The sequence below is a fragment of the Podarcis melisellensis genome, assembly GCF_964234715.1.
Source record: "Podarcis melisellensis genome assembly, chromosome: 2".
In the NCBI taxonomy this organism is placed as follows: domain Eukaryota; kingdom Metazoa; phylum Chordata; class Lepidosauria; order Squamata; family Lacertidae; genus Podarcis; species Podarcis melisellensis.
This window is the reverse complement of record NC_138529.1, coordinates 35,278,591-35,295,192: the sequence shown is the minus strand read 5'-3', so window position 1 is coordinate 35,295,192 and position 16,602 is coordinate 35,278,591. Positions and strand designations below refer to the sequence as shown.

Below are 16,602 nucleotides of genomic sequence, written 5' to 3'. Positions count from 1 at the left end.
GATGCCCCAATAACACTTAAAAGCAAGTTTAATGATTAATTGGGTATGCTTCTCAATTCCCATTTTGTTTTTCTACTTACCCCTATTACCAGCAACCTAGGGAGAATTCACATCTACTGGCTGATGCATTGTGAAAGTACTAATTATTCATTTCCAAAATACTACCATATCACTCAGGCAGGGATCCACATATCACTTGCCAGCCTTAACTCCATACTTGCACAAAACTATCATTTTTTGTGAATGCCAACAGTATGTGTTAAAAGAATGGCTGCCTTCTGTATCCCATAACTGTTTTCTCCCAGGCTCTTTTTCCTTAAAAACACTTGGGTTAAACTAGCAGACTTGTACCTGATGCTGCTCAGCCAGTGCAGTTAAAATCAGTATCGTTTGTAAGGTTCAGTCTACTATCTTGATTCAAAATTGCATCCAAACATTGAGGAGAACCTGATGTCTGAACTCAGGAGCTATCATGTAAAGTTTGGTTACAATATCTTAAGAAGGATCCAAATGCATAGCGAGCGCACAAACACCTTTCCAAAATTTATAGTGGATGAAAGTAACCAGGTGAATTTACCTTGCATACTCCTGGATTTTACAACTTCCTGGGAAGCTGTATCTGTATAACTTTATGTTCCGATATTGTGTGGCCTGGTACCCAAGAACTTGTAACTCAGGAGGCAGATGAACAGCAACAGGAAAGGAATTAGGACTAGTATAGATATCTTAACATTGACCAGAACATTTGAAGCAGCCTGAGTCAGCCCAATATTTACTCATTGGCAGCGGCATTTTCAATATCTTGGGCAAAGGTCTTTTCTAGCCTTGCTTCCTGCTATTACGTTGTTTGACAACCGTGGATTGCATCAATAACCTTCAGCATGCCAATCAGAATTTGGCAAAATCTGCCCGTGCTGTTAAAGTATTCCTTGCAACCATGAGGTTTAGAATATTGAAAGTGTATTTGTTTTGCTTTCTATGTTTAAAAAAGGAGAGTTGTGTAATACATTCTGTGTGGCCTTTATGCACTAGGTTTGCAGGGAATGTCATCTTTACCTAGAAGACTTAATTCCTGTTTGTCATACCGGGATGCAGATACATTTGTTCAGCCATGTACATTTATTTAAACTAGGATTATAAACCTTCACTGAGTTGATCAGTAAAATTCATCTGGAAGTTGGGGGCTAAGTATGCTTGGTGGGTGAGGCTGAAGAGTACATTTGGGTACAATATGCTAACTTTCTCTGTCTTGTATCAAATATGCTATTAAAACACAAACTTCGGTGGCTTTTTTCTTTGTATCAAAAGCTGATGGATATTTGGCATTTCAGGGTTAAGCCAGTTATATTTTTTTAGGAATACAGTAGTCACCACAGGCAACTGAACATATCAGTGTTCAGCTACAATCAGTGTCCTTTTAAAATGTATATTTTCCACAAGTGGGATTTGTTCATTTATAGATGCCATTTGTCTCTGTTACTGTACTAGGGAATATTTTTATTCCAGATCTCCCAAACTGATGAAAAAAACCCCACATTAAACTTGGGCTTTCTTTCTTTAAAAAAGTTGTAGATTTTATTTATAGGAATGTACATCTTGCATCTGAGTAGCTGGCTAGCTCCTTTCAGTTGCGCTCTTTCAGTGTTGTCATTTTCATTGTTTTGCCAGATGCCAACTATATTCCTGTTCTGCGGAGTTGAAGCCAGGCAGCTGTCATGCTGGAGGAAAGTAAATTGGTTTTGTTAAGTACCAATCATTCAGATAGCCGTGGGTTGGGAATAAGGATCCTGAATTCTTTACTTGCCCAGGGTTGCAAGCAGAAGTAAATAACTCCAAGCTTCTGGTTTAATGATTCCTTTGTGATGGGGTGACAAGAGTGTGAAAACTGCAATATTGCTTCTAAATAATCCTTGCAGAGAAAATTTACAGCTGATCGTTGTTTAAATCACAACTCTTATTTTAAAGATACTGCTTTTCACAAACTCCCCCCCCCTTAATGTGCCTCTTTGAAAACCAATGCAGTGTTTATATTATGACAGCTGCGGTTAGACCTGAAGTTGCTGCCTAAAAGTCCAATGGCTAATACTTGCCTTTTTTATAACTATGATACCTAGAAACTTATATTATGAGATTATAATGATCCTAGCCAGGATCATTATTAAACACTAATTAAGCAACAGGGGCTTAACAAATCAATATATCTCTAGCTCAGACTTTATTTTCAGGTCCTTAATGCTGCACTGTTATTAGAACATCTGCTTTTGTTAATGGAGGCACTTTATGCATTTTTAAAGGATGCATGTTTTACAGTTACCCATCCGGTGAAAATTTTCACTTAGAGCTTGTGATTGCATCAAAGAAAGTCCTGGGTTTATTAGCTCTTCTTGCATATTTCAGTTAAACTGGATCAACCTTTTTTTCTGAACAGCTTTCAGCAACAGGCACTTCTTACTTGGGGAAATGTGCTAAAACCTTTCCTTTCTCGAATTCCTAATGACTGGGTCATTGTGTTGAGGATACCTGAGAGGCCCTTAGACTAGAGCTCCATTCTTCCCTTTTGTGAGGGGCGAAGTCTCTGGACTGTTTCAGCAACATTTAAAGTGCCACCTCCTCCAACAACTCTTTAAGTCTAATCATTTAATGGAGCCAGGGTGGGAGTGCTCTGAATTGTTCTCTGAATGATTTTCATGTTTTTCATTTTTAAATTTTTTGAAATAAAGCCTTATTTTCCATTACTTCACTTGTACTTAGCTTTCATCTAAACATTGGGTGATAATCTTTTTCCTTATGTGCAGTATCTAACTTGCAGTGTTACAATTTGTAGGATTCTGAAATACTTGATTCAGTGCAGCGTGCTAACTAGAATATATCTTCTGCTAGAGCTTCAACTTCTTACTGAATTTGTATCCTGATTACTGCCTTGCATTTTCTAGGAAATGCTTTAGATGGTATTGTACCCTTCTGCACAGAGGAAATCAGAAGCCCAAAGTGACTTCATGCTTCCGCAATACATACATTTGAAAGCAACAGTGAATTGGCCTTTAGTTTTGTGTAGCACTTTTTAATCAACCCGTATAGCCTCGATAAGGATATCAGAGACAGAACAGATTACCTTTATTTAACTTGTAACTTTCGGTTAAGCCGTATCAGACAAATGAAACATAAGTTTGATATGGCTTAACTGGAAGTTGCAACATCCTTTACTTAGCCAGAGCAACCACATAGATCTGAAAAGAAGTTGTGAATCTCTGCTTCGCTCTCTATGCATGCTAGGCGGTGTGCTACTTACTCAGTGCTAGGCTATAGTTACGTGGCTGAGAGGAATTAGCTATGTTTTACTAAAAAACTCATCAATAGTGAAAAAAGGGAATAGTCTATTATAGAATTGTACAGGTGGAAGGTACCCTGGGGTCATCTAGTTCAACCGCCTACAATGCAAGAATCTCAACTAGATCACATATGGCAGATGGCCATCCAACCTCTGCAATTATATTGTAGGAATTTATTTTTAGGAGACTTTAATTAGTTACCAGAGTTTGATCTGGAAGCTCCTACAAAGCTTTCCAATCACCTTTTTGTTGACCTTGGTCTTTCTCTGGATTTAGAGTGCAATCGGAACAAATGTGGTTATGGTTTAAACAAGTTTCACACAATTTCTTACAAACATTTGAAACAATAAAGTCACACATATATTTAAAAGAAGAAACACGAGGCATTTCTTAAACAGTAGAGATTCAAGGTAGCAGTTCTTACCTGTCACCCCAGAGTCCCATATGCACCCACAGCTTTGGTGGTCCAAATCCAAAAGAATCACACCTGTCAGGGTTTCTGGGAGAGAGGAGGAGATGACAGAGGAGACGGAGAGCGAGTGGGAGGAGGGGCAGAAGGATGAGGAAGAAGATGACGGAATTCTGAGGGAATCCACGAGTCTGAGCAGCGAGTCAGAGGATTCTCAAAAGGGGGTTACCTTAATCAAGCAAAAGGGAGGAGAAGGGAGAAGCGGAGAGGAGCCCAGTGGAAGACAGACGCAGCAAGAGGCGTCTCAGCCGGAACGGAGTAAAGGGGGTGGAGTCGTCAGCCTCTCGGAGGGAGCAGGATTAGGAGAGAACAGAGAAAGGGGGTTGGAGCAAGGTGTTCAGCCGGAAAGGGTGGAGAGCAGAACAAGGGGTGGTGTAGCGGTCGAAAGAAAGGTCAGCAGCAACGTACGCGCGCCAAGTTCAAACGTAGAGGCGCGCGGAAGTGGAGAGAGCTCAGGGGAGGAGCCCGGCCCTAAAGCCAGAAGGAGGGGGGAAGAGGCGGCAGAGGATTCAGCCTCAGGCGAGTCACGGAGAGAGGGAACCCAGGGGGGCAGGAAGACCCTGCGGAAAAGAAAGGAGAGGAAGAGGTGGTCTAGAGCCAGGCTATTAAGTTGGTGTGGAAGAGGGGAGGAGTCAGAGGGGACTTCAGCGGTCTAACGTGACAGACGTACGGCCACGATGCTGAACTGTACGAGAAGCAGAAATCTTCAATAAACTTTTCCTGTAAATAAACTGCGACGGAGTGAGGTCTCTTGTGAGCTGGGACCCGTCCTGGGTGGCCGTGACAGTAAGTCCCCTCTCAGAAAGCAAAAAATTTTTTTTGCGAAGCTCACGAACGGGAGCAGCCATGAGCGCTGAGGAGCAGCTGGTTGCACTGCGGGATCAGGTTACCGCTCTCACATCGGCAGTCATTGCTTCGCAGAAGAAGAATGACGACTTGGAGAAGACGTGCCAGGATTTGCAGGCAAGGTGGGAACACGCGGACAGGGCGGGGGCCCCAGGTTCCAGAGCGGAGGGCATTGCGCTTGGACGGAGGGGGGGTGCCCTGGTTCCGCATTTTAATGGCAACTTGCAAGACTATCCCAATTTCAGAGCGGACGTCGTATATGCACTGCATTTACTCCGTCACGATTTTAAAGATGAGGAGGAGAAAGTGGGGTTCATTGTTTCGCACCTGCATGGGGAGGCCAGGGCTTGGCTACGCAATCTGTGGCGCGAAGATGGACCGGCCCGTCGCAATTCCACTGCGTTCATCAAAGCGATGGATTCTTGTTTTCAATCCTCTGTGGATGTGGACATTGCGCGCCGTCAAATGCACGGGCTGAGGCAGGGGAAAGCGACTGTGCGCCAATACCACTCTAAATTTTTTGCATTGCTCACCGCCTTAGATTGGCCAAAAGACAGTAAGCCGGTCAGAGATCTTTTTTGGGAGGGATTGAGCCCCCCCATCAAGGATGAGATCGCTAGGGGGGACAGACCCCAGACCCTAGAAGACGTGGTGCAACGGGCTTTAGCTATTGGAATTCGACATGAGGGACGTCCGTGGCACGAGGAGGACGGGCCCCAAGCGCGTGCGCAAGCGAGGACTCTCCCTTTTGTGCACAGGGATTTCAGCCGTGCGCACCCCTCGCCAATGGGGAAGGACAGCGAGGAGCCAATGGAGATTGGTGGTGCTAGGGCTCAGAAGCCATCCCAGAGCCCTGTCCCTGGTGCAGCCAAAGCGAAGCCCCCTAGAGGAACCAGGAAGTGTTACATCTGTGACAGTGCGCACCATATGGCGAAAGAGTGCCCCCAGAGGCTCCAGAAGCACACTGCAGCACTGGCAACTGTAACAGCAGAGGTGCAACCAGGGGAGCAGCTTCAGGGAAACGACAGTGCCTGGCTGGAAGCAGAGCTACTGGGGCTCAGCCAGGCGGATCTGTAGACAAGCCCCCAGCATCACTGCAGAGCGTGGACCCTTTGCCTCCCAGACCGGCAGTTCTGCTCACAGCAACACTCCAGTTGCCTGATGGGAGACTCCTCGAGGTTCCAATAACGATCGATTCGGGAAGCAACGCCGACTTCGTGGGACTGCAGTTCGTTAAGCAGCACAACATGGCGCTCCTGCCTGCAACGACGCCTCTAAACGTGGTCACGGTAGACGGCAGGAAGTTGCTGGGGGGGCAAGTGGTGCAGCAAACCCCTCCCATGATGATGCAGATTGGCAACCATCGAGAACTTATTAGTTTCAATGTCACCCACTTATCGGACACACCCATCGTGTTAGGCATGAGTTGGCTGGAGAGGCACAGTCCCGCGGTTGCGTGGTACCAGAGGCAGATCACCTTTTGTTCATCGTATTGTGCTCAGCATTGCTTTCAGACCGATCAGGGAGGAGAAGCCGAGCAGCAGTTGCATCTGGGTATGGTGCAAACAGTGCCTCACAAGTACCAGGACTTCTTGGAGGTTTTCTGTGAGAAGGAAGCTGACAAGTTGCCGCCTCACAGACCTTACGACTGCGCGATTGATTTAGTGCCAGGGGCGCAACTGCCTGCTGCCAAGCTGTACTCCATGTCGGAAGACGAGATGCAAGAGCTTCGGGAGTTCATAGACCATAACCTCAAGCGAGGTTTCATCCAGGAATCTAAAGCAGCGGGTGGCAGCCCTGTGTTCTTTGTGAAGAAGAAAAACACGCCCCAAAAAAGGCTTATAGTGGATTACAGGTTCATAAACAGCTTGACTAAGCCCAAAGCTTTCCCCATGCCCAAGATTGACGACCTTTTAGCGACCGTCAGGAGGGGCAAGATTTTCACCAAGCTGGACCTACGTGGAGCTTACAATCTCATCCGCATCCGGAAAGGAGATGAGTGGAAGACCGCCATGTTCACCCCTCTGGGCACATACGAATACAGAGTCATGCCTTTCGGTCTCCAAAATGGCAGCCACGTTTTTCAAGCATTTATGCACCACGTGCTAGCAGGTCTCCTCTACAAGAAGTGTGTCTGCTTTCTCGACGATATCCTGATTTTCTCGGAATCGCCGGAGGATCACGATAAGGACGTGAGGGAGGTCCTGCAGAGGCTGAAGGACCACAGGCTGTACGCCAAGTTGGAAAAATGCCAGTTTGATGTCAGAGAGGTTGATTTCCTTGGCTACAAGTTGTCCGACGAGGGACTGGCCATGGACAGGGCTAAGGTTCAAGCGCTGTTGGACTGGAAAAGCCCTCGAAATCGGAAAGAGGTCCAGAGGTTCATCGGCTTTGCCAATTTTTACCGCAAGTTTATTAAAGGTTTTGCGAACGCGACGGCGGCTATCACTGACACCCTCAGTTCCAAGAAGAAGAAGTTCGTCTGGACCGAACAAGCGGAGCGGTCCTTCCGGACGCTTAAAGGTCTTTTCGCCTCCGAAGAGCAGCTGCTCCACGTGAATCCCGGCAGACCCATGCGGGTAGAGACCGATGCGTCAGACAGAGCGGTTGGGGCCGTTCTTTTGCAAGAGGATTCACAAGGCAACTGGAGACCGGGTGCGTTCTACTCCCGGAAGCTCAGCAAGACGGAGCGCAATTATACCATATGGGACAGGGAGTTGTTGGCCATTCATGCAGCTTTCAAAGCGTGGCGACACTTCTTAATAGGAGCCAAGCACACGGTGCAAGTCCGCACGGATCACAAGAACTTAGAGTATTGGCGGACGGCTAAGTTACAGACCCAGCGACACATGCGCTGGGCGGAGTTCTTTGCGGATTTCGACTTCAAAATAGAATACATCCCAGGAGACTCCAATGTTATTGCAGACGCGCTGTCCCGAAAGCCGCAATACTTGGAGGAAGCAGCTCCAATCGCAGCAAAGCACATTTTCGCACCGCAGGCGTGGACGTGCGCTACCATCGCAGTCGACCTGGACGCGGTGCGACGCGCGTTGCAAAGGGATCAGTTTGCACAGTCCAAGATGGAGGAGCTACGCGGAGGGTCGCGAGACAACGATGAGTTCCAATTGCAAGATGGACTTTTGACTCGTAAGGGTGCCCTTTACGTGCCCACCGACGATCTTCGAGCCAAGGTTCTGCAACAATTGCATGACGCCCCTAGTGCAGGCCATTTCGGCAAAGAGAAGACGATGGAGTTGGTGGCTAGAGACTTTTGGTGGCCCCAGATGAGAGGAGAGGTGGCGGACTACGTCGCCAGGTGTGATATCTGCCAGAGGTCCAAACCAGTGCACCAGAAGCAGGCGGGATTGCTAGAACCGCTGGAGACACCGCAGCAACCGTGGGAGAGGGTAGCGTTGGACTTTGTTACGGACCTGCCCAGCTCCAGAGGTAAGACGGCGGTGTTAGTGGTGGTGGACTTGTTCACCAAGATGGCGCATTTCATCCCTTGTGCCAAGGTGGCGACGGCAGAACAGACCGCAAAGCTCTTCATCGATCACGTCTTCAGAGTGCATGGACTTCCGCAGTCCGTCTTGTCCGACAGGGGGCGCCAGTTTGTTTCCACTTTCTGGCGAAAGCTTCTGGGCATCTTGCACGTCAAAATCAACCTGACATCGGCGAGACATCCACAAACCAACGGTCAAGCGGAGAGGGTCAACGCGATCATGCAGCAGTACCTGCGGTGCTACGCCAACCAGCGACCTGCGGCGTGGGTGGACTATCTGCCGATGGCTGAATTCGCCTACAACAACACGAAACACGCATCCACCGGGGTGACGCCTTTCTTCGCGAACAATGGCCGTCATCCCAGAACCTTCCCGAGATTTGCGGCACCAGGAGGGGGGGGGCCTCAAGATGCCGACCAGTTTGCAGCGGAGTTGCAAGAGGTGCACGAGGAGCTGCGGAGACATTTGGAGCTGGCAAAACAGGCGTATAAGGTGCAGGCCGATAAGCACAGGAGGGCGGGAGAGGACATCCAGATTGGGGACTGGGTGTGGTTAGCAGCCCACGCGATGCCGGCCAGGTCATTGGCCAAGAAGAAGTTAGGACACAGGCAGCTAGGGCCATATCAAGTTGAGGCTAAGATCAATCCGGTGGCTTTTCGTCTAGCCCTTCCGGAGGGTTCCAGGGTGCACCCGGTCTTTCATAGGTCGGTGCTCACTCCCTACAAAACCCCACACAGGTTTCAAGAGTCAGGAGCACTCCCAGAGCCACGTAGGAGGGCGCCTGAGGGGGGGGAATCGCCAAGACCAGAACCTCTTAACGAGGTCACAGAGATACTGGACTCGAGATGGGGGGAGGAGGGAGTTGAATATTTTCTAGCCAGGGAAGGCACTCCGGCCTCTGCCAATAGCTGGGTGCCGGGTTACGCGTTGGACGAACCCCTGTTGAAGGAGGAGTTCCATGCACTTTTTCCGCACAAGCCCATGCCCGAGGAGTATTTTGATGATTGGCTTTTCACGCCCACTTTGTCAGACAGCACGTTCGAGGGTTTCTCCTCACCCGAGGGCCATACGCCCGAAACAAGCCCGACCAGGGATCCGAGACTGGGGGGGGAGGAGACAGGCCCTTGTTGGTGGGTGGATCAGCCAAGGGAGGCATGGAGTCAGAGATGGATGGTAGGTCCTTGGCAGGCAGCGCCAGGAGAAGCAGTGATGGAGGAAGAGACTGTGAGGTCTGTGGGTGGGGAACCCGAGTTCGAACACACATATACGGAGATGACAGAGGAGAACGTTGAAGTGGACAACTTGTATCCTGAACCGACCCCGGAAGAACCACGTTTTCCTCAACCTGCACCCGGCGAGCGGGAGGGGGGAAGGGGGGGCTTCGAGGGGGGGATGGATGTCAGGGTTTCTGGGAGAGAGGAGGAGATGACAGAGGAGACGGAGAGCGAGTGGGAGGAGGGGCAGAAGGATGAGGAAGAAGATGACGGAATTCTGAGGGAATCCACGAGTCTGAGCAGCGAGTCAGAGGATTCTCAAAAGGGGGTTACCTTAATCAAGCAAAAGGGAGGAGAAGGGAGAAGCGGAGAGGAGCCCAGTGGAAGACAGACGCAGCAAGAGGCGTCTCAGCCGGAACGGAGTAAAGGGGGTGGAGTCGTCAGCCTCTCGGAGGGAGCAGGATTAGGAGAGAACAGAGAAAGGGGGTTGGAGCAAGGTGTTCAGCCGGAAAGGGTGGAGAGCAGAACAAGGGGTGGTGTAGCGGTCGAAAGAAAGGTCAGCAGCAACGTACGCGCGCCAAGTTCAAACGTAGAGGCGCGCGGAAGTGGAGAGAGCTCAGGGGAGGAGCCCGGCCCTAAAGCCAGAAGGAGGGGGGAAGAGGCGGCAGAGGATTCAGCCTCAGGCGAGTCACGGAGAGAGGGAACCCAGGGGGGCAGGAAGACCCTGCGGAAAAGAAAGGAGAGGAAGAAGTGGTCTAGAGCCAGGCTATTAAGTTGGTGTGGAAGAGGGGAGGAGTCAGAGGGGACTTCAGCGGTCTAACGTGACAGACGTACGGCCACGATGCTGAACTGTACGAGAAGCAGAAATCTTCAATAAACTTTTCCTGTAAATAAACTGCGACGGAGTGAGGTCTCTTGTGAGCTGGGACCCGTCCTGGGTGGCCGTGACAACACCCATCATGCTTTTGCCCTTTTTATATAGTTCTTAAACCTTGGGTTCCATATAAGGTGGCTATCTCAAACATAATGCCCCTCTGATTCTCCTTTCTCCACATGTGACTTTGACATACACTGCAGAATTCAGTAGCCTTTCCCACCATGAGCTCATCCCAGTTATGTGTTCTCCTGGTCTTGCTGAGGTTTCTGAAAATAATTCCCTGTTATGATCCTTTAAAATATTCACCAGATGTCCCAATCAAAACCCTAAACATTTAACACACTTTCCTGCCTATGTTCTGTGTCTGTTTGAGATTGCAAGTGTTCACAGAGTACCTCTATCCCTTCTTCTGTTTGCTTTACCGTCCACTAGTTCTTCTTTTCCCAAACTTGCTCCAGCTTAATATACAGTACCAGTGTATCAATGTGGTCAATTTTTACAAGACCCCATATCCTTGATGGGTCTAGTATTCACTTCTACTTTTTTCTAATTCAGTTATGTGCATTCAGCAATGAACAATCTTTGCCTCCTGTGCAGCCCACTGTAAAATTTGGCCTTTCCTGTTTCTGCCAGCAGCTATGAATAATACTCCATTTAACTTCAAGACAGGAGAGTCTGATAGTTGAATGGTGGTCACAGGGTCCTAGAATAGCCAGCCCAGGAAATGGCTGAAGCTGTGATCCAAGTATACATGGTTACTAGAATGTAAGCCTCACTGAACTCTGTAGGAAGCCACCTACATCAGTTTCTTAAGACTTTGCAAATTCTTACAATTCTGTGGTACAGGATTTAGATTCTTGAACCTGAACAACAGCTGCTTTGAAGCTTTGCCTTCATCTTCATGGTCTCCCTCTGCATCACTGGTAGGGAAAGTGTTTCACTGTCCTTCTGCTAGAATCCCTTTTGTATGGTACCATCTTGCTTGTGGGATTTGCATTGGCTGTCAGTCTGCTGCCAGCCACTTTCTCCTTTTATATCCCTTATATACTGCATTCTGTAGGAGACTTAGTCTTTAAAAGTTCCAAAGATACCAGAAGCCAGCCCCACAGTAACTCAGACCAGGGCTTTCAGTATAGCTGCCCCTGTTCTATGGAGCAGCATTCCTGCTGAGATAATGGCAGGTGTCCACTATGTATACTTTCTAGAAACAACTGGTACCATTTTTGTTTCTGCAAGCCTTTTCAGCTAATTGAAAAGTTACCTGCCTTAAGTGTTCATTTTGTGATTTTAAACCTACACTGGGTTGGTCTTTTCTGCCTTTTAGGGACATGGCTGTAGGTCACCTGGGACATGTATATGGAAGGCAATTCCCTAATTATCAAATAATCATAACAGCGAGAAGTCAAGAGGGATTTTCTCTCCCATTTCAGATGTTCAACTGATTTGCTCTTTTACCATTCCATGGTTTAGTTGTGCATTGGCTATCCAAACACACACTGGTTGTTTACAAATTAGGTTGACATGTCTTTGTGCATTGGAAATAGTGCTGGCACTCAACTAACCTTTCCTACCTTGTTTTTCTCAATAAGGTCCTTTCCATTCTAAAGCGATTGAGTCTGCATATCGCCACCATAGTTGCAGCTGTCCTTGCTGTCAATTTCCTGCTTAGCTATTTGTTTGGAGGACAACCCTTTTCCAGTAGAGGGCAGCAAATTGCCGAAATTAGCCAAGTGTTCTGTGGAAATGCTTGGACTGTTAAAAATTAGACACCGTTTGATTAAGAACTGGCCCTTATCTCCAATAATGGGGTGATCTGGACTAAGGAGAGCAGACAACAGCAACCTTGTCATTTAAGTAAGGGGGGAGGGGAGAATCTTGGCAAACCATGCTACCACTTCCTTATAACCGGGAGAGGTAAACCTGTGACCCTCAGGAAGTTTTGTTCCAATTCCCATCCGTTCCAGTTAGCATGGTTCATTTTCAGGGGTGATGAGAGTTGCAGAGCAGCAACATCTGCAGAGCACCAGGTTCCCTATCCCTTCTTGAAATGGATTGCCACATCAACCCTTTGTACAGATCTTTGGCTCTTCATCGGTGAATCTTCAAAAGGATTCCCAGTCCATAGATTTCCTTTTTTGTCAGAGGTTCTGAGAACCAATATATTCAGTCACATAAGACTACAGTGGTACCTCGGGTTACAGACGCTTCAGGTTACAGACTCCGCTAACCCAGAAATAGTACCTTGGGTTAAGAACTTTACCTTAGGATGAGAACAGAAATTGTGCGGTGGTGGCACTGCTGCAGTGGGAGGCCCCATTAGCTAAAGTGGTACCTCAGGTTAAGAACAGTTTCAGGTTAAGGAAAGACCTCCAGAACAAATTAAGTTCTTAACCGAAGGTACCACTGTATATACTTGGTTCCTGGCTGCATGGTTCCCATGGGCATCTGGTTGGCCACTGTGAGAACAGGATGCTGGGTTTAGATGGACTACTGGCCTCAGCAGGCTCTTTTTGTGTTCTTATACTGTACTCTCTTTTAAAAAAATAATAATCAAGTTTGGGGTGTTTCTTAGCTAGATACTCAAAATCCAGAAATGTCCATATTGAGTGTGTCCATATGAACACTTCTGCAAAATGGAAATTTAAGCAACAAATAAAATAGAGGCTATGGCCTTTCACTGATGTGCTGTATATCTGGCTCACTTGTACCAGTTGCTCCCTCTTGCACACAGAAGTAGTCAGTGTGGGAGCTACTCTGATTAAATCAGAGAACTGGAAAACTGTATCAGATGCCAGTTCTGTCATCTATTACTTTTACCTGCCAAAATGAAACTTGGAGGCAACTAGCCCAGACCTTCCCAAAGATTTGAGTCATGCAGAGAGAAAGGTAGAGATGTTCTAATGCTAAAGATTTAAAGAGAATTCACTTCCCTTTTCTGTCATAGTCCGTTCTGAAAAATGACACTGACGTATCTAGCAACTCTATATTGTCTAACAAAAGAGAAGAAATACCAGCCAGCTGACAACGCTTCCTAGATGTGCCTTAGCACCGTCCAAAAGGGAGCGATCAGTAACAGTCCAGCTCTGCTTATCCCTTTCCTGTGAGATATAAAGCTGTATGGAGGAGAAGATTAGGTGTTATGGCTGTTTGTTACTAAGAATATAATTATCCGCATGCTAATGATCACCGTCTTGATAGGATTAGCCCGAAAGACAATCCCAGCTACAACCCTGGAGACGTTGCCTTGGCCAGTCCACTGTTCTTTAAAGTGGATTTACTTGGTCTCCCTATCCCAGGCAATGCATAAAATATTAATTTATAAAGGTCACATTAGAGCTCGGAGAGAATTTATATTGGCTCTGTTGACTTAAGTAGGACAAAATCAAAAGAAAACAAACCCTGTTCCTTAAAGGCATGCTGGAATGTGACCCTTGTCTCCAGAGGTGAGCTTGATTAATGCCCTCTTGCTAGGGATGGTGTGTCCCATTTTGTTGCTTGAGATTAAAGGAGAAGTTCTGCTTCTGCCATCTCCTGCCTTCTCCTGCTGCCACCTGTTCTGCCACCACCATGCATCCTGGTGCGCCATTGTCAGAGGAGTGGCACCACTATCAGTGCTGATTTAGGGTAATATTGCACTGGTTTCAGGTGAGATCTTGCCCAAAATGGCTGCAAACTTGCCCAAAATTGGTGCTGATTGTGGTGGGGTTTCTCCCATGGGGTAGGCAAGGCACCCACAGGCATGCCGCCTAAGGAGTTTCTGCTGCCTTATACAGTGGCCTCCCCTGCCTGGTGGCTGGGACACCTCTGCCTTCTGTTGTAAAGGAAACAATGCAAACCTGTGGGAATGTGATTTGGTGGGTTTGTTTGTTTTCTACAACTCTTAAAGGCTGAAGTAGTCCTAAATGCCAACTGGCAACTTCTATTCATATATTTTAGAAAATGGGAGCAGCCCTGCATCCATCACGTCTCATTACTGATGATGACTCACTTTTTCTCTGACCTACAAGCTAGTAGCATAAAATCAAAGTGTGTGTATGGCTGCAAGCCTCTCTGCACACAGAGACCTCTAACCAGGCACTCGCATGAGGCCGGTCTGCCCAATACCAGGAGCATTAAAACCCTTTTTCTTCAACAAAGGTGATCTAAGGTGGGTCATAACAGTCATGTTACCACCACACAAATGTATGGAAAAGAAAAGAAGAAAAGAAAAGGATCCCCAGATTCATGTCTGGATTAAATATGGGTCCTGGATCTGTAAAAATGCAGACTCTATCAATTCAAGCCTTTGGTGAAGTCTCACAAGCTGTGTGTGTACAGAGATGGGGGTGACTTGTGGCTCTATGTTCTTGAACTACAACTGTCACCATCTCTGACCATTGGCCATGCTGACTGGGGCTGATGGGGGTTTGAAGTCCAGCTACACCTGGAGGGCCACAGAGTTCCCCACTCCTGCTTTGCTGTCTCAGTACAACGTATTGCATTCACTGGACCCCTCAAGACTTCACACAAAACTGGGAACCGTAACATGAGCTAGAGACTGAGTTCTACCCAGCAAATTTGTCCCAGTAGCACAAAGGCTTCCACCACCTACACAAAGGAACTTCCTCTTCTTTCCTCCCCGTGAATTCCTCCTGATCTGTTCTAGGGGTTCCTTAAACCCCCAGAGCAGATGTGGGAAGAGAACGTCCTGTTTCATAGGCAGAAGCCCTTGTCCTAGTCGGAGGACTTGGTTAAAGATAGCCCTGTGCTGAGCACCTACGCCGATTCATTTATAAATCTATTTTAAAAAAATGGGGATATGTTTAGCGAGGATGTGGATAAAAGCCAACCCTCTCTTATCCTACCAGAGTTGTGATGTTACATACAAACTTCAGAATCTTAAAATGAACCAAAGAAGGCTGAAGCTGACCTCTTTGTGGGTTTTTGTTTTTACAAAAGAAACAAGGTAAAATCTGTAAAATGGAGAGATGGGTAAAACTTCAGCCGCTTCCAGCAGCCACCCTGTACCATATCTTTTCCCCCAAGGCTGTGCAAACAATATTTGGCCATCCAGCTTCCTGGCAATGACTAGAGACCAGTAAACATCACTGAAGGATGCATCTGCGTTGACTGCAAGGTTATGGTGCAGTCTCTCTCTCTCTCTCTCTCTCCCCCCCCCCCCTTATGACTGAAGCAGGATGGAGAACTGCAGGACTAATCGCTCTGTTTACAGGCCAGCACCTAGCAGCCCTAGGATATGAGTCTGGCATGCGAGTTTTAATTTCCCTTTCCTGTTGGCAAGTCAGGGCATAGTTATCTATCCTGATAGCTTGGGGGGGAGTCTGTAACGGCACAGATAAATTTTACTTCTGGGCAGCAATCTGCTACCAGACTTACAAATCTTGCAGGGCTTAATCAATACAGTGGTACCTCAGGTTACATACACTTCAGGTTACATATGCTTCAGGTTACAGACTCTGCTAACCCAGAAATATTACCTCAGGTTAAGAGCTTTGCTTCAGGATGAGAAGAGAAATCGTGCTCCGGTGGCGCGGCAGCAGTGGGAGGCACCATTAGCTAAAGTGGTGCTTCAGGTTAAGAACAGTTTCAGGTTAAGAACGGACCTCCGGAACAAATTAAGTACTTAACCTGAGGTACCACTGTGTTTAGGACTGTTAAAGAGAGGAAAAGCATGGCCCTATTGTCCAGGGATTTTTTCTGTCACCTTGTGCCTCCTTTTGTGGTGCATCAAGGATTGTTCATCCTGCCTTGCTAAGCAAGGCATTGCTGTGGTAAGTAGATTGAACAATGCAAAAGGCAGGTGCGTGTGACAAATGGCACAGGTGTCTCTAAGGGAAGCTGTACCTCTGTGGTTTAACCGGCGACGGCCGCTGCCAGCACCTCAGATTCTATCTTGCTTTGAAGCCAAAGGCTCTTCAGCTACGATACTTTTCAAAAACAGGGAAACAACACTTCTCAGCCCACTGCTCACCTTCATTCCTAACTTGGTTTAATAGACTAACCATCTCCATTCATGAGGGAGGTCTCTGGACCTGATCCTGATCAACTTCTGCTGAAGGCAAATAAACAGACATCCCAACTGTATTAAGTATTTTAAAAATGTGTTCTAGGAATGGGGGAAGGTAAGCAGAGAAGTTTTTGGATGTTCACTTAGTGTAGCAAAGAGGCAGGGAAAGTACTTAGCACTAAGCCAGGGAAATCTCTGGAGAAGGTGTAAAGGAGATACCCTCTTGCAAGATTTCCCCTTGTATACTGAGGAACAAAACAACTGAATTGCTAAACCAACCTTAATTGTTGCTTGGCTTTGGAGATTATGGACAGAAAGAACCTTCCTTGCTGGGTGGAAGGAGAGAATCCATACCAG

General features: G+C 47.3%; 1 protein-coding gene across 8 annotated transcripts in view; it reads left to right on the top strand.

Moving 5' to 3' along the window:
• JMJD6 (jumonji domain containing 6, arginine demethylase and lysine hydroxylase) overlaps positions 1 to 16,602 on the top strand; it is a 103,487-nt gene that overhangs the window by 11,787 nt on the left and 75,098 nt on the right. The window contains exon 7 of one of the 8 annotated variants that reach the window (XM_081897866.1): positions 1,669 to 2,735. The exons of the other annotated variants lie outside the window; for them this stretch is intronic. Coding sequence (XP_081753992.1) covers positions 1,669 to 1,732 — 64 coding nt within the window. The 3' untranslated portion in view covers positions 1,733 to 2,735. Of the gene's footprint in view, positions 1 to 1,668; positions 2,736 to 16,602 lie in introns of those variants that run through there. 8 annotated transcript variants of the gene reach the window in all.